The sequence below is a fragment of the Equus asinus genome, chromosome 10, assembly GCF_041296235.1.
Source record: "Equus asinus isolate D_3611 breed Donkey chromosome 10, EquAss-T2T_v2, whole genome shotgun sequence".
NCBI lineage: Eukaryota > Metazoa > Chordata > Mammalia > Perissodactyla > Equidae > Equus > Equus asinus.
Genome location: NC_091799.1, coordinates 59,243,793 through 59,270,005, shown reverse-complemented (window position 1 = coordinate 59,270,005; position 26,213 = coordinate 59,243,793). Strand labels below are relative to the sequence as shown.

Sequence of the window (26,213 nt, the reverse complement as noted above, 5' to 3'; positions counted from 1 at the left end):
AATGTCTGTTCATGTCTCCAGCCCATTTTTTGATTGGGTTGTTTGATGTTTTGTGGTTGAGTTGCAAGAGTTCTTTATATATTATGGATATTAAGCCTTTGTCAGATATATGACTTGCAAATATTTTTTTCCAGTTAGTGGGTTGTTTTTTTGTTTCAATCCTGTTTTCATTTGCCTTGAAGAAGCTCCTTAATCTGATGAAGTCCCATTTGTTTATTCTTTCTATTGTTTCCCTTCTCTGAGAAGGCATGGTGTCCGAAAAAATCCTTTTAATACTGATGTCAAAGAGTGTACTGCCTACGTTTTCTTCCAGAAGCCTTATGGTTTCAGGTCTCACCTTTAGGTCTTTAATCCATTTTGAGTTTATTTTGGTGAATGGTGAAAAAGAATGGTCAATTTTCATTCTTTCACATGTGGCTTTCCAGTTTTCCCAGCACCATTTGTTGAAAAGACTTTCTTTTCTCCATTGTATGCCCTCAGCTCCTTTGTCAAAGATAAGCTGTCCATAGATGTGTGGTTTTATTTCTGGGCTTTCAATTCTGTTCCATTGATCTGTGCACCTGTTTTTGTACCAGTACCATGCTGTTCTGATTACTGTAGCTTTGTAGTATGTTTTGAAGTCAGGGATTGTGATTCCTCCCGTTTTGTTCTTCTTTCTCAGGATTGCTTTAGAAATTCGGGGTCTTTTGTTGCCCCATATGAATTTTAGGATTCTTTGTTCTAATTCTGGTAAAGAATGTCATTGGGATTCTGATTGGGATGGCGTTGAATCTGTAGATTGCTTTAGGTAGAACGGACATTTTAACTATGTTTATTCTTCCAATCCATGTACATGGAATGTCTTTCCATCACCTTATGTCATCATCCAATTCTCTCAGAAAGGCCTTGTAATTTTCATTATATAGGTCCTTCACTTCCTTAGTTAAATTTACCCCAAGGTATTTTATTCTTTTTGTTGCGATTGTGAATGGCATTGTATTCTTGAGTTCTTTTTCTGTTGGTTCATTACTGGAGTATAGAAATGCTACTGATTTATGCAAATTGATTTTATACCCTGCAACTTTGCTGTAGTTGTTGATTACTTCTAACAGTTTTCCAATGGATTCTTTGGGGTTTTCTATATATAAGATCATGTCGTCTGCAAACAGCGAGAGTTTCACTTCTTCCGTCCCTATTTGGATTCCTTTTATTCCTTTTTCTTGCCTGATTGCTCTGGCCAGGACCTCCAGTACTATGCCCATTGAGTATGACGTTGGCTATGGGTTTGTCATATATGGCCTTTATTATGTTGAGGTAGTTTCCTTCTATGCCCATTTTGTTCAGAGTTTTTATCATAAATGGCTGTTGGATCTTGTCAAATGCCTTCTCTGCATCTATTGAGATGATCATGTGGTTTTTATTCCTCAGTTTCTTGATGTGGTGTATCACGTTGTTTGATTTGCGGATGTTGAACCATCCCTGTGTCCCTGGTATGAATCTCACCTGATCCTGATGTATCATTCTTTTGATGAATTGCTGAATTCTGGTTGCCAAAATTTTGTTTAGAATTTTTGCATCTATGTTCATCAGTGATACTGGCCTGTAGTTCTCTTTTTTCGTGGTGTCCTTGCCAGGTTTTGCTATCAGTGTGATGTTGGCCTCATAGAATGTGTTAGGAAGCGTTCCATCTTCCCTAATTTTTTCGAATAGCTTGAAAAGAATAGGTATTAAATCCTCTCTGAAAGTTTGGTAGAATTCCCCAGGAAAGCCATCTGGTCCTGGGGTTTTATTCTTTGGGATGTTTTTGATTGCTGTTTCAATCTCTTTCCTTGTGATTGGTCTGTTCAAATTGTCTGCCTCTTCTTGAGTGATCTGTGGGAGGTTGTAGGAGTACAAGAATTTATCCATTTCCTCTAGGTTATCCATTCTGCTGGCATATAGTTTTTTGTAGTATTCTCTTATCTGTTGTATTTCTGCAGAGTCTGTTGTTGTTTCTCCTCGCTCATTTCTGATTTTGTTTATTTGAGCTTTCTCAGTTTTTTTCTTTGTAAGTCTGGCTAGTGGTTTGTCAATTTTATTTATCTTCTAAAAAAACCAGCTCTTTGTTTCATTGATCCTTTCTACTTTCTTTTTCGTTTCAATAGTATTTATTTCTGCTCTGATTTTTATTATTTCTCTCCTTCTGCTGAGTTTGGGCTTCATTTGTTCTTTTTTCTCTAGTTCAGTTAGGTGTACTTAAAGGTTGCTTATTTGGGCTTTTTCTTGTTTGTTAAGATGTGCCTGTATTGCGATGAATTTTCCTCTTAATACAGCTTTTGCTGTATCCCAAATGAGTTGGTATGGCATGCTGTCATTTTCATTTGTTTCCAGGTATTTTTTTATTTCTTCTTTAATTTCTTCAATGATCCATTGCTTGTTCAGTAGTGTGTTGTTTAGTCTCCACATCTTTGTGCCTTTCTCAGCTTTTTTCTTGTAATTAATTTCTAGCCTTACAGCACTATGATCGGAGAAGATGCTTGTTATTACTTCAATTTTTTTAAATTTGTAGAGGCTTGCCTTGTTTCCCAACATACGGTCTATCCTTGAGAATGTTCCATGTGCACTTGAGAAGAATTTGTATTCAGCTCTTTCAGGGTGAAGTGATCTATATATGTCTAGTAAGTCCAATTGTTTTAGTTTTTCATTTAGCTCCACTATTTCCCTGTTGATTTTCTGTCTGGATGATCTGTCAATTGATGTGAGTGGGGTGTTGAGGTCCCCTACTATTATTGTGTTGTTTTTAACATCTTCCTTTAGGTCTGTTAATAGTTGCTTTATGAATCTTGGTGCTCCTGTCTTGGGTGCATAGATATTTATAAGCATTATTTCTTCTTGATGAAGTGTCCCTTTGATCATTATATATTGTCCCTCTGTGTCTCTCTTTACCTGTCTTATTTTGAAATCCACTTGGTCTGATATAAGAATTGCAACACCAGCTTTTATTCCTTGCTATTAGCTTGAAGTATTGTCCTCCACCCCTTCACCCTGAGTCTGTGTTTGTCCTTGGGGTTGAGGTGTGTTTCCTGGAGGAAATTGTTGGATCTTGTTCTTTAATCCATTTTGCCACTCTGTGTCTTTTTATTGGAGAGTTCAATCCATTCACATTGAGAGTGATTATTGATGCATGTGGACTTAATACCATCAATCTGTCGCACATTATCTTGTTTTCCTGCGTTTCTTTTCCTGTTTGCTTTAGACTACCCATTTAATACTGCAATTTCGTATGCTGGGTTTCTTAGATTTTTCCTTATTTATGATTTGTGACTCTGTTCTGTATTTTATTTTAGTGTCTACCTTGAAGTTTGTATTTAGAATCTCGTGTATAATATAGTCTATTCTCTGGTGGTCTCTTACTTACTCGACCAATACTGATTTAGACCCTTTGCTCTTCCCCTCCTAAATAATTATTTTCATTTTTTATTCCAACTCGACTTATGAATTTGTAGTTAGAGTGATAAGATCGTCCTTGCTTTGGTAGTTTCCTTACCTTTACCCTAATGCTATAGTTGAATATTTGCTATTCTGTTCTGGTTCTATCCATCGGTCTCCCTAGTCTGTGGATTGTGTCCCCTTTCTCCCTCTTTTCTTTTTTCAAGTATGAGAGCCTTCTTGAGGATTTCTTGTAATGGAGGGCTTCTAGTTACAAATTCCCTTAACTTTTGTTTGTCTGGAAAAGATTTAATTTCTCCCTCATATCTGAAGGAAATTCTTGCTGGATAGAGTATTCTTGGCTGAAGATTTTTATCCTTTAGAGCTTTGAATATGTCACTGCATTCTCTCCTAGCTTGTAAGGTTTCTGTAGAGAAATCCACTGACAGTCTGATAGGGGCTCCTTTATAGGTTATTCTCTTTGTTTTTCTTATTTCCCTGAGTATTCTTTCCTTATCCTTCCTTTTTGCCAATTTTACTACTATGTGCCTTGCAGTATGTCTTCTTACACTGACAAATCTAGGAGATCTAAAACCCTCCTCCACACACATTTCTCCGTCGATCCCTAGATTTGGGAAGTTCTCTTCAATAATTTTGTTAAGCACACTGTCTGCTCCATTTTCCTTTTCCACATTCTCAGGAATTCCTATGATCCTTATGTTCTTACTCCTCATTGAATCCATTATCTCTTGGAGACTTTCCTCATTTTTTTAAAATTCTTAGTTCTCTTTCTTCCTCTGTCTGGAGCCATTCAGCCTGTCTATCTTCAATTATGTTAATTTGCTCTTCTATGGTGTCTACACAGGCATTCAGGGAATCCATATTCTGTTTTATCTAGTCCATTGTGTTTTTCATCTCAAGTAATTCTGTTTGATTCTTCTTTATGATTTCAATCTCTTTTGTGAAGGAACTCCAGAACTCGGCTTGTTTCTCTATCTTTCTCTCTACCTCATTGAGTTTTTTGATTATAGCTGCTCTGAACTCATTATCACTTAGTTTACCTAATTCCAAGTCCTCAGGACTTATTTCTATGTTTTTATTGTTTTCCTTCTGGTCTGGGGCTTTTATAAATTGCTGGATGGTAGAGGAGCGGTTTTTTCGCATGGTGGTAGCATTCGGTTGCAGTTACAGCCTGTCGCCACTAGATGGGGGTCGAGAGCCACGCGTTGTGAGCTCTCCGCCTTCGGGCAAGATGGCTGCGCCCACTGGCTTTGCCAGGAGGGAGGGGCTGTTACTCACACGCGCCGGTCTGTGTTCAGATCAGTTCTGTTCTCTCCGGTCTCCCGAGGCCCTTGGTTTATGGGGTCCCCGCAGACGGAAGCTTTCCCCCCATCAGCGGGTCTCCACTGAACCAGGGCAGGAGCCCTGGATGATCCCCGGTCTCGCGGCCCCTCCCCCGCTCCCTCCTGACCCACGCAGCAGCAATCGCAGACTCTAGAGGAGGAAGCGATGTTCTCTCCTACCGTTCCAGCGCCTCCGAGGCTGTAAGTAGGGTTTATGATCTCCGCCTTCTTGGTATTGTAGGTCTCTAACGTGTTGGCATTATGTTTATTCTCTGAAATTCAGTTTTTCCAATCCTTTGTTGTATTTTGGAGGGGAGAGAATCCGGGGTCAGCTCACCCCACCATTTTGCTCCACCCCCTCACTAAAAACACACTTCTAAATAATCATTGGGTCAAAGAAGCACTCAAAAGGGAAATAAGAAATTATTATGAACTGTCTGAAAATAAAATATAATCAAAATTTCTGGGATGAAGCAAAAGCACTCAGATGAGAATTTATAGCACTAAACGCCTATTTTACAAAAAAGAAAGCTCTCAAATTAATGTCCTCAGCTTCCACCCTAAGAAACTAGAAAAAGAGCAAATAAAACCAAACATAAACTGAAGGAAAAAATGATTAAAAACTTAAATCAGTATAATAGAAAAACAAAAAGAAAACGGGAGAATCAATGAAACACAAAGCTCATTCTTTGAGAATTTCGACAAAATTACCCAGACTAATTACAGGAGAAAAAAGGACACAAATCACCAACATGAGGAACGAGAGAGGTGACATTACTAAAAACATTAATACAATAATGGGGGAACGCTTTGAACAATTTTATGTCAATAAATTTGACAAATTAGATGAGATGAACAAACTCTTTGAAAGATACAACCTACCAAATCTCATTCAGAGAAAAATAGAAAACCTGACTAACCATAAAGAAATTGAATTTGTAGTAAAAAATTTTCCCACAAAGAAAACTCTAGGCCCTGATGATTTCACTTGTGAATTCTAACAAATGTTTAAAAAATTATTAATACTGAATCTATACAAACTCTTCTGAAGAGGACAGAATACTTCTCAACTCATTCTTTGAGGCTGATATCACCATGATATCAAAGCCAGACAAAAATGTCACAAGAAAAGAAAACCACAGACCAATATATCTCATAAACACAGATGCAAAAATCTTAATAAAAATCCATCAATAAATAAAAAAGATTAATACATTATGGCAAAGTGGGACTTATTCTAGGAATGCATAGTAAACAGTTAAAATCAATATTAAAAGATCAATGAATTTACTACATCAACAGACTAAAAAAAAATTTGATCTCAATGAACTCAGAAAGAATGAGTGACAAAATTCAAAGTTAATTCATGATTTAAAAAAAAAAGACTTCATAAATTGTAACAAAAGGTAATTTCCTCAACTTAACCAAGGGCATATATGAAAAACCTATTGCTAACATGACACTTAATGGTGAAAGAGCAAGTGCTATCTACTAAGATCAGGAACAAGGCAAAAGTGTCCACTCTCACCACTTTTATTCCATATATTACTAAACGTTCTAGGACAGTACAATAAATCAAGAAAAAGATAAAAAAAGCATCCAGATGGAAAGGAATAAGAAAAACTGCCTTTGATGTCAGATGACATGACTACCTGTGTAGAAAATCCTACATAATCTACAAAAAAGCTACTAGAATAAAGGGGTTTATCATGCTCACTAGATACAGGATTAATATAAAAATATTAACTGTATTTGTATGTATCAGCAATAAATAATTGGAAACCGAAATTTAAAAAAAGAATACCATTTTAAAAGCATCAAAAATATGATATAGTTGGGCCAGCCCCAGTGGCCTAGTGGTTAAGTTTGGTGTGCTCTGCTTCGGTGGCCCAGGTTCGGTTGCTGGGCATGGACCTACACCACTCTTTTGTCAGTGGCCATGTTGTCACTGTGGCTCACATAAAAAAAGGAAGATTGGCAACAGATGTTAGCTCAGGGTGGATCTTCCTCAGCAAAAAGAGGAAGATTGGCAATAGATGTTAGCTCAGGGCAAATCTTCCTCAGCAAAAGAAAAAAAAAGAGAAAGCAATACTAAAGAGATGAATTTGACAAAACATGTACAGGACCTGTACACTTTTATTATAATTTATGAAGTCTTTTTTTTAATTCATGAATTAACATTCAATTTTGTCAATTATTCTTTTCTGAATTCATTGAGGTGATCAAACGATTTTTTTCTTCTTTTAGTCTGTTGATATAGTAAATTACAAAACATGGGTGAGATAAATTTTCTAAATACCAAACAAATGGAAACCTAAATAACTGCAGAGATCATAGAGTGCTCACGGATCTGAACTGAGACTCAGTATGTTAAAGATACCAGTTCTCCTCAAATTAAACTATAGATTCAGGGTAATCTCAATCAAGATTCCAGTAAACCTTTTTACGGGATAGAGTGACAAGCCAACTCTAATTTATATGAAAATATGAAACAATTTTGGTAAAGAACAACGTCAGAGAACTCATACCATTTAATTTGAAGACTTATAAAGCTGCAGTAGATTAAACACTGTCCTACTGGGCCTAAAGACAAAAACATAGAACAAAGGAAGAGAACTATCCACAGTGCAGAAATGGAGAACAAAGGGAGAGTCTAGAAATAGATCCAATTAATTTTCAATAAATGTGCAAAGGAAATTCAAGAGAAAGGATCATTTTTTCAACAACTTGTGCTGGAACAATTAGTATCCATATGAAAAAAAACCTTTATCAATAACTCATTCCATATACAAACATTGTTTCAAAATGTATCACAGATCTAAATTTGAAACCTAAAACTTTAAAATTTCTAAAAGAAAATATGCAAGAAATCTTTGTAACGTTAAGTTGGGCAAATATTTCTTATATGTGAGCACAAACCTTAAGAGAAAACCTGAGAAAATGGAGTTAATCAAATTAGGAACTTAAGTTCTTCAAAAGACACTGTTTAGAGAATAAAAAGACAAGTATACAGGAAAGGGTTAACTCAGCAGGCCAAGGTTGCACAAATTCTGCACATTACCAAGAAAGGTCCGTCTTTAGGACTGGTCCCTGGTGGACTCCTGGAAGATGAGCTCTGATGCCTTGGAATATTCTGCCTGATAAGAGTGCTTTTCATATGCCTGGGGCCTTGGGCGGCTTAGTATCAATTTGATAAGAGAGTTTATTCTAACTATGTGATTTATGGTGAATGGATTTTTGCTCTGGGGGGGCTGGAGTCTGGGTAGCTCACAGAGGTGACTCTGGGTAGTCAGTCACAGAGGCCCAACGCACACGGTGACTGCTTCCTGATAAAAACACTGGACAACAAGGCTTGGGTGAATTTCCCTGTATCAACACTTGGCACATATTGCCACACACAGTTGCAGGCAGAATTAAAATGCATCCATGCAACTCCACTGGGGAAGGACTCCTGTAAGCTTGGTCCATGTGCCTTTTTTCCCTTTGCTCATTGTGACCTGTGTCCTCTCACTATAATAAACTGTAACCATGAGTATAATAGTTCATCTGAGTCCTGTGAGCCCATGTAGTGAATCACTGGACCTCAGACTGATCTTGGGGAAAACCCTGACACAGCTGGCATCAGAAGTGGAATTTACTATAATGACCCTGTCTTACTGAAACCTGGTGAAAGCACTGTTTGGGAAAAGGAAGGATGACGGGCCAGGGGATGATGAATCTTTGATGCCTGATGGTTATCAGGTCAACAAAGGTATACGACAAGAGCTGCACTGTGATCAGTTACTGTGATCAGTTACTGTAGGTAGACTTTATCAATGAAATTCAGACATGATAGAAATAATTCTCAGAGTTGGCTCACTGAATGCATAAGGAAGTGCAAAATAATGAGAAACAAGCCAAATATTCAATCCTTTTGCTCTTTTTATCTGTAACAGTTAAAACGAAAGTAGACTGTTGAGGCAGATACTGGCACTGCATCAGGTTTGGATTTCGGCCAGTCCAAACTACAGCTGCTAGCCTAAGGGCTGCCACCAATGGGAAAATTATGCTGGATCATTATGTCATATATTATTTTTAATGAATGATGTTGGAAATTTGGTGGACCTTTTCAATGTGGAGAAAAATCATTATCTTTCATTCTGGGAAAAATGTTCATGTATTTATTTTATAATATCTTCCTTTCTACTTTTTTCTATTGTGGAACTTCTACTGGCCATATTTTGTCCTTTTGAGTTGATACTCTAGTTTTCTTATCTTCTATTATTCTAATTTTCCTTTTTTTCTCCATTCCTAACCTACTCTCTAGGAGATTTCCATTACTATAATTACCAATCTCCTTTGTGATTATTTCAGCTATCATATTTTCATTTAGAAGGGCACCCTCTTGTTCTCTGAATGCTCCCTTTTAAAATTAACAGCATTATTGAGGTATAATTCACATATCATACAATTTACTCATCTAAAGTATATAATTCAATGATTTTTAGTATATTCACAGAGTTGTACAAACATCACCACAACCAATTTTTGAACATTTTCACACCCCAAAAGGAAACCTGTTAGCAGTATCCTTTAGCAGTCACTCACTATGTCCTTTCCAATCACCCAGCCTGAATCAACAAGCAACAATCTACTTTCCATCCCTATACATTTTCCTATTATGAATATTTGATATAAATGGAATCGTATAATATGTGATCCTTTGTGACTGGCTTCTTTCATTTAGCATAAGGTTTTCAAGGTACATCCATATTATAGCATATATCAGTACTTCATTTCAATAATATGCCATTGTATAAATACATCACATTTTATTTATCCATCCATCAGTTGATTAACATTTGGGTTGCTTGCCCCTTTTGGCTATTAAGAAAAATGTTGTTATGAACATTTATGTGTAAGTTTTTCACACACATATTTTCATTTCTCTTGGGTATATACCTAGGTGTGAAACTGCTGGTTCAGACAGTAACTCGTTTACCTTTTGAGGAACTACCAGCCTGTTTTGCAAAATGGCTACAGCATCTCACATTCCTATCAGCAGTGTATATGTGTTCTAATTTCTCCACATCTTCACCAATACTTGTTATTGTCTATCTTTTGATCATAGCCATCATAGGGGATATAAAGTTGTCTTTTTTAAAAACTGGCATTGTTATTTTGTGGACTCAACAAATTGTTTTATCACTCTGAAGATATTATTTTATTAAACTCTCCTTGCTCCTTGAATTTTTCTATTTCCTTAAGGTTCGTATTTGTCAACTGTTTTGGGTTTCTGCCTTTCCATTTGGAGGCATTTCACAAATACTGATGATCATTGGCTGGACGTTCATATTTAAAAATCAAAAACTTACTAAAAACTCTGTTTATGAATGGGGCTTTGTTAGTACAGCCACCCTGCTTTTTTACCAGGGAGTTCCATTTATTAATACTTATAGATCTTTTTTCTTGGGCCATTTAGATTTTCCAGAGATTATTTTATCTCCTGTTGGAGGCTATTTTTATACCAGGCTACAGAACCTCTAGAGACAGAGCAGGGAGAAGAGCTGGTACTTCCACCAAACTGTATGAAAATGTTAACTTGAGCTTTCTGACTTTTGACCTGCACACCACCCCTACTAAACACCCAACCTGGTGTCCCTGAGTCCAGAGCCTCAATAATTTAATGCCTCTATGCCATATACCTCCAGTTTTCAGGTATGTGAATAAAAAGTTAGCTGTTTGACTATAAGAGAGAAAAATTCTAATAGTCCGTGTTCTGACTTTAAAGAAACCTTGTTTTTAGCACACGCTTGAACCCTGAATTTTGCAGTACCAGGTTCCTTCAAATTCCAAGCCTTTCTTCAATTCTATAAGGCAGATAATCTCTCTTTTAATCACTATTTCTGTCTCTAAGGGCACACAGATACTTATCTCTTTGCATGTTCTACAACCTTGTTTAAAATTCCTGTTTGAGTCTATCTTCTCTCCTATACTTTGACCAAATGGAATTAAACTTTAAAAACATGTCTGTATTGACATTTATCTTAAGTTTTGAGAAGGAAAGATGGATATGTATGACAATTTAGCTTAACCTTTCTTCTTTATTATGAAGAGAGTTTAATAAACTAAAAATTAAGTACAAGAGTAAAAGTTTACATATTAAACTTTAGTGATAGTTCTGATATACAAATTGAGTTCAAAATTCAAATTTTTGGATTGAATTCAAAAATTTTAAAACTCAAAATATTCTGTTTAATAAAACATAATTAAGATAAAAATAGAAAAATTAATATGGTTTTAAAGTGGTTTCACCCTACTTCTTATGTCATGAACTTATCCAAAACACTTCTAGTAATAAATTTTTGGGGTTATAGAAATTCATTAAGTGACTTACCTCTTCTTTTCCTAATGTTAGCAGAACTTCTTCATTCAGCGGAATTACTACAGAAACAAAATGAAACAAAATTATACAAATGCTTAGTTAACCCTCAAAAATCAAAAATTTGATTTTGTGCTTTCTAGGAAACTCTCTTCCCTTTCTATGTACATATTACAGAAGTTTTTATGAAATGTGTGCAGTTTTTATGAAATCATTTTTTAACATCTTTACATATATAACCAACATATATAATTTTAGACAAACGTGATATTTATGCATTTTGTTTTTAGTACCTTTTTCCTTTCTTGTTTTGTTTTCTCAATCCCTCAAAAGCAAAATTAATAATCTATAATGTGTTCCTTAATATTTCTTTCTGTACTCATATGATCCTATGCATGCATACATATACATATATATACATATACATCCAAGGGTTATTAATTATTTCATTGCTGGTTTTACAAGAATGGGATCATAGCACACATATTATTCGTATCTTGTTTTTACTCAAAAAAAGCCCCATGAGAATCCTTTCTATTGATCTAGTATAACTCTAATTAATAACTTTAAGTCGCTGCATAATATTCCACAGGGTGAATATACCATGTATTCAGTGGTTTTGCTAATGATAGCATTAAATTTATGTCTAGCTTTGGCCACAAAAAGCAATGATACAGTAACATTCTTTTATTTGTGTCTTTATGTATTTGTGCTTTAATTTCTGTGGGACAGATTCCCAGACATGGAATTTCACAGAAGGAAATGTGTATTTTGAATTTTAATACAGGATGCCAGATTCTTTTCTAAAGAATTTCTATGAACAATGAATAAGAAACAGCAAAAGATATAAACTCTTCTAAAATTTGTGCCAATCTGATGAGCACAAACTAATATTTCATTTTAATTTTGTATAGCAAAATTAAATCCTTATGCTTAGAAAAGTTCAACCCATATACTTAGGAAAGTTTACCTTTCCTAACAAAGTGCTATTTAAAATTTCTCAAATGACATGCTACCAAAAACTTTCTAAGCTATCTGCTATTCTATAGGGTCTTCTAATAGGAAAGAGCTTCCTAGATGTGCTTCATAGGTTCTATATTAGAACTGATTAGAAGTCTCAGGACGGCTACTATTCATATCAAAAAATGCAGTGAGAAGGATTTTAAGAACCCAAAGTCTAAAAATCTTCCTCTTGGCCAGTTTGGCCAAGAGAAGCATTTCAATATTCATTCAGTCATTTCAACCAATACAATACGGCAGGTTCTAAGAATATAAAGATTTTTAAAATCCTTACAGTGTGGCAGCCTATGAAACTGGCAACCTTAAGAAGGGTACTTGACCAATATGGCAGCCTGTGTGTTTGGGGTTACCAGGACAAGGTGTGTATGTAAGGGATGATGATAATAAGAAAAATAAAAATTAAAAACTCCGATATATAGCCTCAAAAAGAATACTTAGGAATAAAATTTAGCCCAGGAGGCAAAAGATCTGTATCCTAAAAACTACAAAATATTGCTGAAAGAAATTAAAGACACCAATAAATAGAAAGACATATGTGTTCCATGATTATAAGACTTAACATTGTTAAGATGTCAATACTACCTCAAAGTGAGCTACAGATTCAATGCAATCCCTATCAAAATCCCAATGTTTTTTGCAGAAACAGAAAAATCCATCCTAAAATTCACACAGAATCTCAAGGGAACCCACATGGCCAAAACAATCTTGGGGAAAAAAGAACAAAGTTGGAGGTTTCATATTTTCTAATTTCAAAAGTTACTACAAGCTACAGTAATCAAAACAGTATGCTACTGGCATAGAGACAGACATATAGACCGACAGGATAGAACAGAGCCCAGAAATAAATCCTCACATTTTTTTGACAAGGGTGCCAAGACAATTCAATGGGGGAAAAGACAGTTATCTCAACAAACGGTATTGGAAAAACTCGATACACATGCAAAAGAATGAAGTTGGACCTTTAACTTTTCTTTAAGTTTGAAAGTTTCTACAATTAATTAAAAATATCTTGATCAAGAAGTAAAAAGTCTATTATAATAATCTAATGGATTGGTGATGAAGGCCTAAACTAAATCTGTGGCAGTAGGGCTCAATAGTTAATAACTGGCTGTATGTGAAATATGAAAAAGGAAGAATCTAGAAGGACTATTAAATTTATGTCTAATCAAATAGATTCCATTCAACAGAGATCAGACCATGAATCTGAGGCATCTGTAGAATATTTTGGGAACAGAGATCAGTTCATGAATCTGAGACATGAATCTGAATCTATAGAATATTTTGGAAATGATCTCTCTAAGGTAGAAAGCTATATAAGTATGATTTGGATATATAGATTTGCAAGTTGTTATGAAAATCGTGCCTCTCCCCTAGACCAATTCACGTTGAAGTCCTAACCTCCCAGTACCTGAGAATGTGACTGTACTTACAATAGGGTCTTTAAAGAGGCAATTATGTTAAATGAGGTCATTCAGATGGGCCTTACTTAAACGTGACTGGCATCCCTATACAAAGAGATTAGGACACAGATGGGCACAGAGGGAGACCATGTGAAGACACTAGGAGAAGACAGCTATCTATAAGCCAAGAAAAAAGGCCTCAGAAGGAACCAACCCTGTCAATACCTTGATCTTGGACTTTTAGCCTCCAAAATTGTGAGAAAATAAATTTCTGTTGTTTAAGCCACACAGTCCATGGTACTTTGTTAGGGCAGCCCTAGCAAACTACTACACAAGTCATTAATACAGATATAATAAACAAAAACAGAAGCAGAAAATATAATGCTGGAATAACATACAGAGTAAGAAGCAAAAACAGCTGAGCACAGTCCTCGGGAGAACACCAAGATTTTAACAGCAGATTATGAGCAGCCTTTGAGATGCTCAATATAGTGCTGAGGAGGCAATAGGATATAAAGTTTAATGCAAATTAAAATCACAATTGTATATACATATACTTACCAGAAGTGCTAAAATTAAAAAGACTACTAAGTGGTAGCGAAGACGTGGAACAATGGAGGACATTAGCGTAAATATAGTAATTAAAACCAAGAATGGATGAAATTATCTAGGAAGAGAATGAGGAGAAAAGAATCCCCATAACTGGAATAGAGAATGATAAGCCAACAAAGGAGACTAAGAAGGGAAGTGGAGGGAGTTAAAGGAAAGGAGACAGAGGGGTAGGAGAAAGGGGAAGGAAGATGTACATGGAAAAAGAGGGTACAATTTATATAGACCACAAATACAGGTACACACATGGTCAGCTGGGTATTATAACTACAGATTTTTAAGCCATCTTCTATATCTCAACTAAAGGCAAAAATACAGTCGGCCTCTGCTGGACAAATCAAGAGGCAACATAACAATCTATGCGGCCCTTACATAAATAAGTATCTAAAATAACTTTTCTCTTATACTAGATAAGTTTCATTCATTAAGAAACAACTTATAGTTTCTACTGAGCATATAAGATAGTATCTATGAGGATAAAATGATGGCTATAATAAGGTCTCCATAATCAAAATTACTACACTCTAACGTGAGACAGATATGTTTCTTATTATCTATATAATAAAATAAGCAGAAAACAATGTGTAAACAGAAAGAAAACTGAGGTGGCTTTCTAATATCAATGGAATTTAGGCAATTTCAAGAAGGCTAACTGGATCTTGTAACTCTTCTTGTGATCACTAAATTAACTTGCCATTACAGTAATTTGTTTACAAAAATATAAACCTAAAAATAAGAATCTTACTTTTAGGAGTTTCTTTCTGCCATTGACTGAGTTCAGCAGTCAAACATTTCATTTGCATAATTAATAATGATAGCTATTAAAAAAGAACAAGAGAATAAGACAAAATCATTTCTTGTTGAATGCCATTCATAGCCATTCATAGATGAAAGTATAGACATTCTTATACTTTAATACAAGTTTCTAACATAAATAGCTAACATAATTACCTAGCTAAACTATAAAAGATTATCACTCCAAACAGAATTCTGCTTTAAAACATACTAATCATAGCTCATAAATTGACTGTTATACTAATGATATAGTATTAAAAAAAGATCAATTCTACTTCACCACTCAACCTAAAATAAAAGAACATACATACATTAAGTTTATTCTCTAAACCAATATTTCTTTAAAAAATAGGCTATTTCTTGCCAACATTTTTTACACAAATTTTAAATTGTGCACCCCTTTAGCCAAAGATAAATTAGGATGGATATGTCTCTGATATTAGGCGGCTCCAATCATTATAATTCTGATAATTACAAATCTATGTGATAAATCTGTCGCTTGATCAGACCATAAAATTAAAGTCTATGTACGCTTAAAGTTAAATTTCAGAACATTTTTTATCTCCTCTATATAATCCTTATTAATAGCCAGACAGATCAAAAATTCACATTTCAAAAATGCAATCGGTATTACTGTAATATTTACACTAAAAGGACACCAAGTACTGTCTTTTCTAACCCAATTCTACGATACAGAGCAGGTAGCTCAAAGACTCTGCTCTGTATCATAACATTGCCTGTTAAACAGTCAAAGGAAAAAGAAACTGGTCTCTTTGAATGCTTTATATAATTATATAAAAATGCATTTACAGTTATTTAAAATTTTTACCAAAGGAGAGTTTAACATTATTTTCTTATAAATAATTAAATAAGAATGTGAAAAAGTTTTTTGTGAACTATAAAGCGATTTATAAATGTTAATTATTATTATCACTAGGAAAGGATAACAAATTCTTAGAAAGTAGTATCTAAAATAGGCAAAACCATCATAATGATAAGGAATCCATATCACTTTTTCTGTACATATCAAGTTGAAACATATAGTTACCGATATTCATTTTTCAACCTATTAAAAACCAGTAATTTCATACAGTTCAACTTCACACTGTATTGACGAAGCACAGCTCTTACCTTGCCAAAGCCCAGGTAAGGCAAATACCCAAATTATTTCTGATCTCGCTATAAAATTAAACAACATTTTCTAAGAAAAGAAAGTAACAGTAGTATTTCTAAAGTGATTTAAACACAAAAACTTGAGAAATCTTGCCATTTTCTCATTTAAAATATCCAACTTCTTGCTTCAGAAAATGAACTGAGTTTTAATATTGAAGTTTTGAAGTTATTAGGTGTGCAGAAAAGAGTTAACAAAGCAAGTCTGAGACTATCCTTAAAGGCTCTTGTCTGGCATCTGGGAATTTGAATTTTGAAATGGTTCCCACTAACCTAACTGATAAGACTGGCTCTCTGTGCCTAAAATGTGCAAAGATTATGATTTCTGCTGAATACCTGCTTTCCTTCTGGGAGTCTGGTATTTTGATAACTGCTAGGCAGAGGGTGGCTATGTAACTAGCCCCTACAAAAAACCTTGGGCACTGAGTCTCTAAGGAGGTTCCCTGGTAGACAACATTTCACACTTATCAGAACTCTCTGGGGAAATTAAGCACGTCTTAAGTGACTCCACTGGGAGAGGACTCCTGAAAGTTCACACCTGGTTTCCTCTGGACTTCACCCATCTCTTTTTCTCTTTACTGGTTTTATTCTGTATCCTTTCAATGTAATAAATCTCAGCCATGAGTATGACCATATACTGAGTCCTATGAGTCCCCTTAGAGAATCATCAACCTGGGAGTATTCTTGGGGACCCTCAATACAATAGGAAAAGGCATTTTGTGAATTCTTTAGATAACGTTATTATTGAATATCTCAGGACATTGCACATTTACAATTACATAAGCACTTCCCTCAAAGCCAGTGTTTGGCTTATTGCATGAAAATCATTCAGGACACTTATAGGCCCCATCCCAAATGATTCTCAGTCAGGAGGTCTCAATTTCTACAACATAAGAACCACACTTCCCAAGAAAACCAGATGATAGCTTATTTACTGTATAAAGCTTTTCCAAATAAAAAATCAGTTTTACACTGTACCATAGAACTCTATATTTGATGGATAAAAAAATTTTTCCAAAAGACAGCTTAATTCTTTATCATCCATTTTTAGATTAAAGATCTAGTGCAATAGGCAGTTTCAAAAGTGACAAATTAGTTTTTTCCCCTTCTTTCCTTATCTCTCTCATTCTCATTTTTTATTGAGTATTATTATGCTCATAGACTTTTATTTTTTCATAGCTATAATAAATCAAAGCCATTATTCCTTTTGATGCTCACATGATACCAAATTTGGGCAACAAGAGTGCCTTCAATTGGTTCCTATGTCTTTTGATATGCTCCCAAAAGTTCTGGAGAACTTTCATTGAAATCATTTGTATCATTGACTTTGTTCTTAGAATTTTTATCAATAAAATATTTTTGACTTTTTATATGGTCAAATACATCTAAATTTTCTTTTATAATGTCTAGATTTCTATTATTAGCCAAGAGTTTTCCCCTGTCCCTAGATTGCACTAATAGTCTCTGAGCTTTTCTTATAAGATACGTACGGCATATCTATCTAGAATTTATGTCTATATAATGAGACATAGAAGTCCAATTTTATTTTCTCCCAGATGGATATCTAGTTGTACGACTACCATTTATTAATTAATTCATCACTTTCCCACAGATTGAAACTACCATCTTACTCACATTTTAAACTGTTACTCTGTTCAACTTTATCCATTGGTTTATTCCTAAACCAATTCCATAGGTCTTTGATTACTAAAATGGATAATAATCCTTTGTTAAGCTTAGGGTAAAATCAGTTAAGATTCCATACAGATATTAAAATAACTGTGGCTGCTGTACCTAACACAAAGTAAGACAGTCTTTGTTCTTTTAACAGGTATCATAATAGCAGCCAAAGAGCAAGTCACTCAACAGTTAAATGTATATGTAGCTGTTAAAAGATATATAACAAAGAAAATATTCTCTTATTTATTTATAACAGCTTAGTCAAAAATTTTTTAGAATACTTTCTTAAGTCAGAAAGAGTATTTTCCAAATGATTAGGCACACAGCTGTTAACACAGCTATTACACTTGGGATAATATAGACAAATATACTGCTTATCCAAAATACAATGAATTCCACTTAGCTATTTTAGGAAGATAAAAAGGATTCATACCTGAGCATTTGATTCAGTGAGTGTCTCAGTTCCAACAAGTGATAGTTTATTCTGACACTTGATGTAAAAAGTAAAGAAAATCAAGTCACATACTATAACCCACAGACAATTCTCTTCTTCTCCCCTTTTAGACCACTCAATGTAATATTCCTCTAAATATACAAATATCTGATGAAAGAGAAGATTTTGTTTAATTCCTCCCTTTCTAAGCAAGAGGATCAGGAAGGAAGCCAAACAGGTCCCAAGGTGAATACATGAAAAGCAAAAGGGGATACTAGCCTTTTATACAGAATGAGAAAATGAGCATAAGGAAAAACAAAACAAAAATAGCTAGAGTGAATTAAAAGCCAGATACTGGAAAAATGGAAAATAAGAGAATAAGAGGGAAAGCATTATAGAAAAATAATAAAAGAGGTAAGAAGATAGTTAAGATCATAAGAAAATAGTCTTCAGGAGACAGTGTTTCTATGCCATCAAAAAAAAATCTACAACCATTAAGAGTGATTATATCTGAGGTAAAAATATGAATAATTTAAATTTTAATTGTACTTATTTATAGTTACAATATTCTTCTACCAAAAAAATTATATTTTTAAATTCAAATTTCTATAGTGAAAAAATAACAAAAGCAAAAAAAAAGGATTATATAAATTACCTTGAAAATACACTTAATGATGGAGTACCAAAGATTTATGTTAAAAAAAATCTTTTTAAAGCAAAAGAGCCACTAACCTGTCCTAATCTGAAACTTTACTGGACAGAACAGGATATGAAAAATGTCTGTGGCCTATATATCATCCATTACACTACTATAAGTAGAACAAATTTTTACCAACATTCTGTAGTGTACCAGAAGTGGTTCTGTTGCACTACCCCAGAAAATGTACATACATTTCAAACACATTTTCTAACTTAGTCCATATTTTCACTCAAACTCCATAATTATGTGTTCTCCTCACTTCTATATTCTCTATCTTAGGAAATAACCCCACCAACCACCCAATGGCTCAAACCATGAACCTGAAACTACCCATAATTCCTCCCCATTTCACAAGTGACTTCCAAGTCCTTTTGATTCGACCTCCTTCATATCTCTTGAATCCATTCTTCTCTCTTTGCAATGACAGAATCTAGGCCTTCAGTACTTAACAAGACTACTAGAGCCTCCTAAATGCTCTTTCTAACTGTTTTCTATTTTTTTTTAATTTTTTTTTTTTTGAGGAAAATTAGCCTTGAGCTAACTACTGCAAATCCTCCTCTTTTTGCTGAGGAAGACTGGCCCTGAGCTAACATCCGTGCCCATCTTCCTCCACTTTATATGTGGGACACCTACCACAGCATGGCTTTTGCCAAGCAGCGCCACGTCCACACCCGGGATCTGAACCGGCGAACCCCGGGCCGCCGCGAAGCGGAACGTGCGAACTTAACCACTGAGCCACCGGGCCGGCCCTCTATCTGTTTTCTCACTCTTTTGCATTCCATTTTCTTCAAAACCACCAGAGTGATTTTCCCAAACTACAAAACCCATCATGTCACTTCATGTTTATAATCCTTTAATGGCTCCTCATAGTATACACTCAAGAAAATCCTTCATGTTCTTGCCCCTAATTACCTCTCCAGTTTCACTCCACAAGTCCTTGTTCTCCTAATTTACATAAACCATAATATTCTACTTAGATTTTTCTAAACTCTCCCAACTTTTATATATTTTGTTCTTTCTGCTTTGTATACTGCTCCCACTTTCATAGGCTAATTCCTATTTACCCTTTAGAAATTAATTCAGTTATTACTTCTTTTAGAAAGTATCCTTGACCTCTTTAGTCTATGTTTAGTACTTCTCTTAAGTATAGTCTTTGCACTTCTGCCACAATACTTCTAATATAATGGCTTTTGCCTCCATTAGATAATAATCTCATTGAGGGCCAGGATTGCTATAATTTTTTCTCTTTCTACAGCTCACCTAGTATAAAGTTTCTTGAATGAATGGTTATAGGTCTAAAAACTATATAAATATTTATCATATAATACAATGGCTTTCAGGAACCAGCATAATTATTTGTTTCCTAAATCTATTATTGAAATTAAATTTAAATCTTATAGTAATTAGTTGATATATCACTTTTATCTCTTGATACTTACTTCTTCCATATCTTTCCACAGTTCTTCACATTCTTTAATAAGTTCTTCTTCAGCATCTGTAACATCTTCCACTTCTGTAGTACTATCTGGATCTAGATCTTGCTGATTCACTGACATGTGCCTTATAATTTTCTTAGCCTTATAAGAAAATCTAAAGTAAAAAATTTTTATTCGTTTAACAATATTTGTTGACCATCTATTACCTGCCAGATTCTCAGCTAGGAGCTAAAGATGAAATGGTGAATAAAATAGGCAAAAATCCTCCTACTATGGAGCTTACGTTCTAGTTAAGGAAAACAGAAAATAAACCAAAAAAATTAAAAATATATATACTGAGTATATCCAATGATTTATAAGTGCTATGGAGAAAAGTAAGGCAGGGAAGAAACACAGGGAGTGCTAGGGCAGAGGCAATGTAATTTTACATAACCTCGTCATATAAGGTCACTGAGAAGTTGACAGTTAAGCAAAAACCTGAAAGAGATAAGGAAGTGAGACATGGGGACATTCAGGGGAAGAGGCTCCAAGCAGAGGGAACTGCAAGTGCAAAAGCCTTGGTGCAGAAATATGACTGCCATGTTCCTAGAGCAGCAAAGCAGCCCGTGTGACCAGAGCAGAGTAAGTAAGGTAGAGAACAGAAGATGAGGTCAGAGAGATAATAGGGTTGAGATCATGTGGGCTTTGTAGGCCATTTTAAGGACTTAGGCTGAGATGATAAGCAGTTAGAGGATTTTGAACAGAGAAATGACATGACTTGAATTACGTTTTAACAGTATAATTCTGGTTACTACAGCCAGGAAGAACATAAGCAAGAAAGCCTGTTAGAAAGCTATTGCAATGATCCAAGCAAGATGTGGACCAGGATAATATTGAGGCAGAACAAAATGTGCAATTCTGAATATATTTTCAAGATAGAGCCAACAGGATTTCCTAACATCCTGTGTATAGAGTGTCAAAGAAAGAGAGGAGTTAATTATTACTAAAAAAGTTTGTGCCTAAGCAATGGAGAGATGGAGTTGCCAGTTACTGAGACGGGAAAGGTGGTGGAAGAAATAGATTCAGCAAGATGCAGGGGAGTGATGATTAAGAATTCAGTTTAGGACACATGAAATTTAAGGTGTCTATTAGTAGAGCTGCTGATTAGGCAGTTGGATATACATGCCTGGAGTTCAGGGAAAGTTTCAAGTTAGAATTTCAGTCATCACCATACAGATATTTAAAGCCATGAGGCTGGCTGAGTTCAGAAAAGCAAGAATGTACAGAAATAAGAAGAGTTTCAGACCTGGAGAGTTTGAGAAGATGAGGAAGAACCATCTAAATAGTCTTAGAAGGAGCACCAGGTAAGGTAAGAGGAAAATCTAGAGTTTGATATCCTGAAACCCAAGATAAGAAAGCGTTCAAGGAAGGAGTGGTGAACTGTCAAATACTAGAGATAGGTCAAGTAAGATAGAAACAGAGAACTGACAATTAACTTAGCAATATAGATATGGGACTGTATTTTCCAAAAATAGTCACAGCAATTATTTCAGGTTGTCACCCCCTCATCCAGAGGCAGAGCCTATTTACCCTCCCCTTGAACTTCAGTGTGACTTTCTGATTGCCTTTATGAATAGAATAAAGTGGAAGAGACACCACATGACTTCCAAAACTAAGTCACAAAGGGTAATATAGCTTACGTCTGCCTCTCTCTTGGAACACTCACCCTTGCAACCCAGCCACCATGCTGTGAGGAAGCCCAAACTAACACAAAATGAAGAGACCACACGGAGAAGTGCACATAGAAAGGAACTGAGGTTCCCAACCAAAAGTCAGACTCAATCACCGGACATGCACATGAACAAGTTTTATGATGACTCAGTCCCCAGGCTTTGAATCTTTTAGACGGGGTCCAGACATTGTGGAACAGAGACAAGGTGTCCCTGCTGTGCCTTGTCTGAATTCTTGATGCACAGAATGGCTGAGCATAATGAACGGTTGTTTTACACCTCTAAGTTTTGGGGTAATTTGTCACAACAATTTCACTGGAGTAAATCATAAAAATGGAGGCCACTGTTAATCTTTATAAGAGCAGTTTCAGTAGAATGGTAGCAGTGAAAGCCTGATTGGAGTGGATTTAAGAGAGAATAGAAGGCAAGTAACTAAACATATCCAGTGTATAAAACGTTCTAAAGAATTTTTTCTCTAAAGGAAAAGAAAAATAAGGTACCACCTGGAGGGAGATTGGGGTCAAGAGAGAGATTTCTTTTTTGTAAGATGAGAGAAAGTACAGCGTCTTTATATGATACAGTAAGAGGAAATATTGTTGATGCAGGAGAGAAAGGAGAGAACAAGAAGAATGGGATCTAGTACACAAGTAGAGGGGTTGGCTTTGAATGTACACACGGTTCATCTATTTTAATGTGATGGTAGGCAGAATATTAGGGACACAAATGTAGGTAGGTGAGTAGATGTGTTGCTAGGAGCTTACGGCAGTTCTGTTTGGGTTGTTTCTCTTTTCTCAGTGAAATGGTAACTAAGGTCATCAGCTGTGAATGAGGATGGAAACAAAGCATTGGAGGTTTAAAAGCAGAAGAAATGAATAAAACAGATATGGAAGAGACGGAAGAGGGTAAAATAGTAGGATTACTGGGTAGCACTAAAGGCCCATTTGAGATTAGCGGTCATGAATCTAAAGTGAAACTAATACACAGTTGTACATTTTTCTCTACAGTGTAGTAGCATAGATGCAGAGAGAGACAGAGTGAAAGAATGACAAAGTCTCTCAGATATGACCATAGGAGTACACAGCTAAGATAGAGAATATAATCACTGGAGGAAAGGTCAAGAAAAACAGAGGCCAGGTTATTGGAAGTATCATCTATGTGGATATTAAAATCACCAAGAATTATGGTAGTAGTGCTGCAGAGGGTGACAGTGAGCCAAGAGCTGAAAGTCTTCAAGGAATGAGGAGCGTGACATAATCGTGCTAGATGACTGCTGCAAAGAGGAATGGCAGGTGGCAGACTGATGGATGAGATCCAAAGTTGGGCAATTTCATGGAGGTGGGCGGAGCCATAAAGAACAATGAGGGTGTCTACTCCACAACACCAAATGCAAATCAGAATAACCCACCCCCCGAAAATACTTTTATTCATATGGAACTTAAGTTTTATATAGCTTAATCAATTACTTACCAACAAAGAGGTTTTAAAGATGACTTGAATAGATACATCATGTTCATAGATTGGAGGACTCAATATTATAAACATGTTAATTTCCCCAAAGTTGATCTATTGAATCTTAATCAAAATTCTAAATTTTTCTGTGTGTCTGGCACTTGACAAGCTAATTCTAAACTTTATATGGAAATACAAAGGGCCAAAAACAGCCAAGACCATCATGAAGAATAAGATTGGAAAATTCGCCTTACCAGATGTTAAACATATTATAAAACTATACTAATTATGATAGTTTGGAATTAGCACATGGATAGGCAAATTAAACAATGGAACACAATATAAAGCCTTTCTAGATTCACACATTTATGGTGAGTGATATATGACAAAAGAAGCAATGCAAATTAAAGGGAAAGAACAATCCAAATAGGAGCATATTTTATACACTACTCTGGGTTTTTTTCCATGTATATTTTGGCACATATAGACCCCCTCCTTTTTTGGTTTTTTTTAAACAAACTGCATAGTATTTGGGGAGAAAAAATAAGCCTAGACATATACCTTGATGTTTACACCACTCCTCCATCTCTCAAAAAATCCAAACAGAAATCATAAAAACAAACAGGAAGAAAACATGGAGAATTTTTTTTTTGATCTTGGATTAGGAAAGGCCTTTCTAAGGAAAACTAAGTAAAATCTCTATATAAAATTTTTTAAAATTTTGCATGGATAATAATATCATTAAAAAGTTAAAATTTAAAACCCAAAAACCTAAGAAAAATATCTCTAATATGTATGGCACCCAAGACCTAATTTCCTTGATGTATAATGAATGCCTACAAATTTAGAAGAAAAAACTAACAACCAATCATAAAAAAAAACCCTCAAAAAAACTATCACTATAAAAGTCAGGCTATGGATTACTTTTGGAGGGAGGGAGAGAAGGAGGTATTAGAAGAGAGAGGCTTCTGACTGAAATAGACCAAATGGAGAGACTAAAGGTAAACAACAAAAACATTGCAATAGAAAAGGGCAAAGGACACAAGTGGGAATTTAAAGAAAAAAGAAAAAATAAGAAACATCTTTAAATATAGAAAAAATGCCTTCTTAACCTCAGTCAAACTTATAAAAATGCAAATTAGAGTTACTTTTCATTCAGACTAGCAATAATGAAAAATTTTATAAGAAACAACATTGGCAAGATTGTAGAACAAGAGGGATGCATGGTTGGCAGACCAGTCACTTTGTAGGATAATAAGCAATATCCATCAAATTTTTAAATGCATTTATCTTTGACCCAGAAATTCTACTCCTAGTAATATATATATTTGCATAAGTCTACTTAGGTATGCTTACTGTAGCATTATCTATAAAAAACTTTTAAGTGTGAACTCTGCAATCAGACTGTCTAGGTTTAAATCTTGGCTTCAACACTTACAAGCTGTGTAACCTTGAGCAAGTCACTTAAACCGTCTGTGCCTCAGTTTCCAGTGATCTGTAAAATGAAGATAATAACAGAACTTACCCCACAGGGTTGTGATAACAATTAAATGAGTTAATATATGTAAAGCTCTTAGACTTGTGCCTCACATATAAAGAGCTCTATCAGTATTAGCTGCTAATATTACTGTTAACAATCTCAATGTCAACTAGTAGAAGACTGGTTAAATAATTTATGCCACATCCAAAAATGTTTACACTAAACATCTTCCTTGCCATGTATAAAAGATATAGTTAAGTTTGCAAAGCCATAAATTCATTAACAATTTTAGAATATTTTTAAGCAAAACAGTCAAACATTATACAAATATTTGTTTTAAATACACCTTAACTTAGAAATGAAGTGCAAATTAATCTTTCCCCACTTTGTAGTATACTAACGAACAATATACATTATCAGCACACAAAAGTAATGTGAAACTGTGTGCGTGCATGCACGTGTGTGGACAGATATTCAACAAATTAGCTGGACTGGCAGCTCAATGTAGCACTAGCATACAAATAAAAACAGTTAAGACTTTAACTTTATCCCTTTCCCATATTTTGTATCCTTAAATCTACCCTTCTGGAAAGAGAAAAAGTCAATTTGTTGAGGTCCTCAGTCACTACTCCAATTCCCATTTACTGAAGAAAAATATTGCTATATTTAGGGATACTATTCCATACAAACTTAACAGATCTAACACTAGATTGAAGAAACCCCTACTATTACTGGAAAAAACCTAATATTCCTGAAATAAAGCAATAGAAAGTGCCTATACAATTCTGAGCTGTAGTCATTTGTCCAACAAACACGTTCTTAATGTGTGCCATTTGTCAGACACTGTGGCTACAGCTGAGTAGGTGACAAGGTCTCCGTCCTCGTGGCGCTTACATCTTCACTGAGGAGAGAGAAAATGAACAAACGGACAACTAAACACCTGCTGGGATTTCAGGTAGTCAGAGGTGCCATGATGTGGTAAGGTAGACAACACAGGCTGCAAGTGCCTCCAGCCTTCACGACAGAGAAGACTAGAGGAATCTGCCTGCAAGAACAAGGGGCCAGGAGAGTGCTTGTACACAGTACTAGCTCCCTCCCCTCCTCCTCCTTACTGCTGCCTTGGGCTCCATCAGGTGAGAAGTCGGAAAGGTGAAGGCTAGGCTTGCCGCGGAGAGGCTGTCAAGGCATAAAAACACAAGCCTGGGAGGCAAGGGTGAGCACGGCAAACCTGAGACACAAAA

At 35.3% G+C, this 26,213-nt stretch overlaps 1 protein-coding gene across 4 annotated transcripts in view; it reads right to left on the bottom strand.

Annotated features, from left to right (window-relative positions):
* The window catches only part of CENPK (centromere protein K), a 65,871-nt gene that overhangs the window by 38,827 nt on the left and 831 nt on the right, over positions 1-26,213 (bottom strand). For 3 of the 4 annotated variants that reach the window (XM_070519591.1, XM_044772521.2, XM_014848506.3), the window contains exons 2-6: positions 24,931-24,987; positions 20,338-20,488; positions 18,199-18,255; positions 14,866-14,938; positions 11,107-11,153 (exon numbers count right to left, since the gene is read on the bottom strand). In XM_070519591.1, the coding sequence (XP_070375692.1) occupies positions 11,107-11,153; positions 14,866-14,938; positions 18,199-18,255; positions 20,338-20,454 (294 nt within the window). In that variant the 5' untranslated portion in view covers positions 20,455-20,488; positions 24,931-24,987. Of the gene's footprint in view, positions 1-11,106; positions 11,154-14,865; positions 14,939-18,198; positions 18,256-20,337; positions 20,489-24,930; positions 24,988-26,084; positions 26,202-26,213 lie in introns of those variants that run through there. The other variant, XM_044772513.2, reaches the window with a different exon arrangement.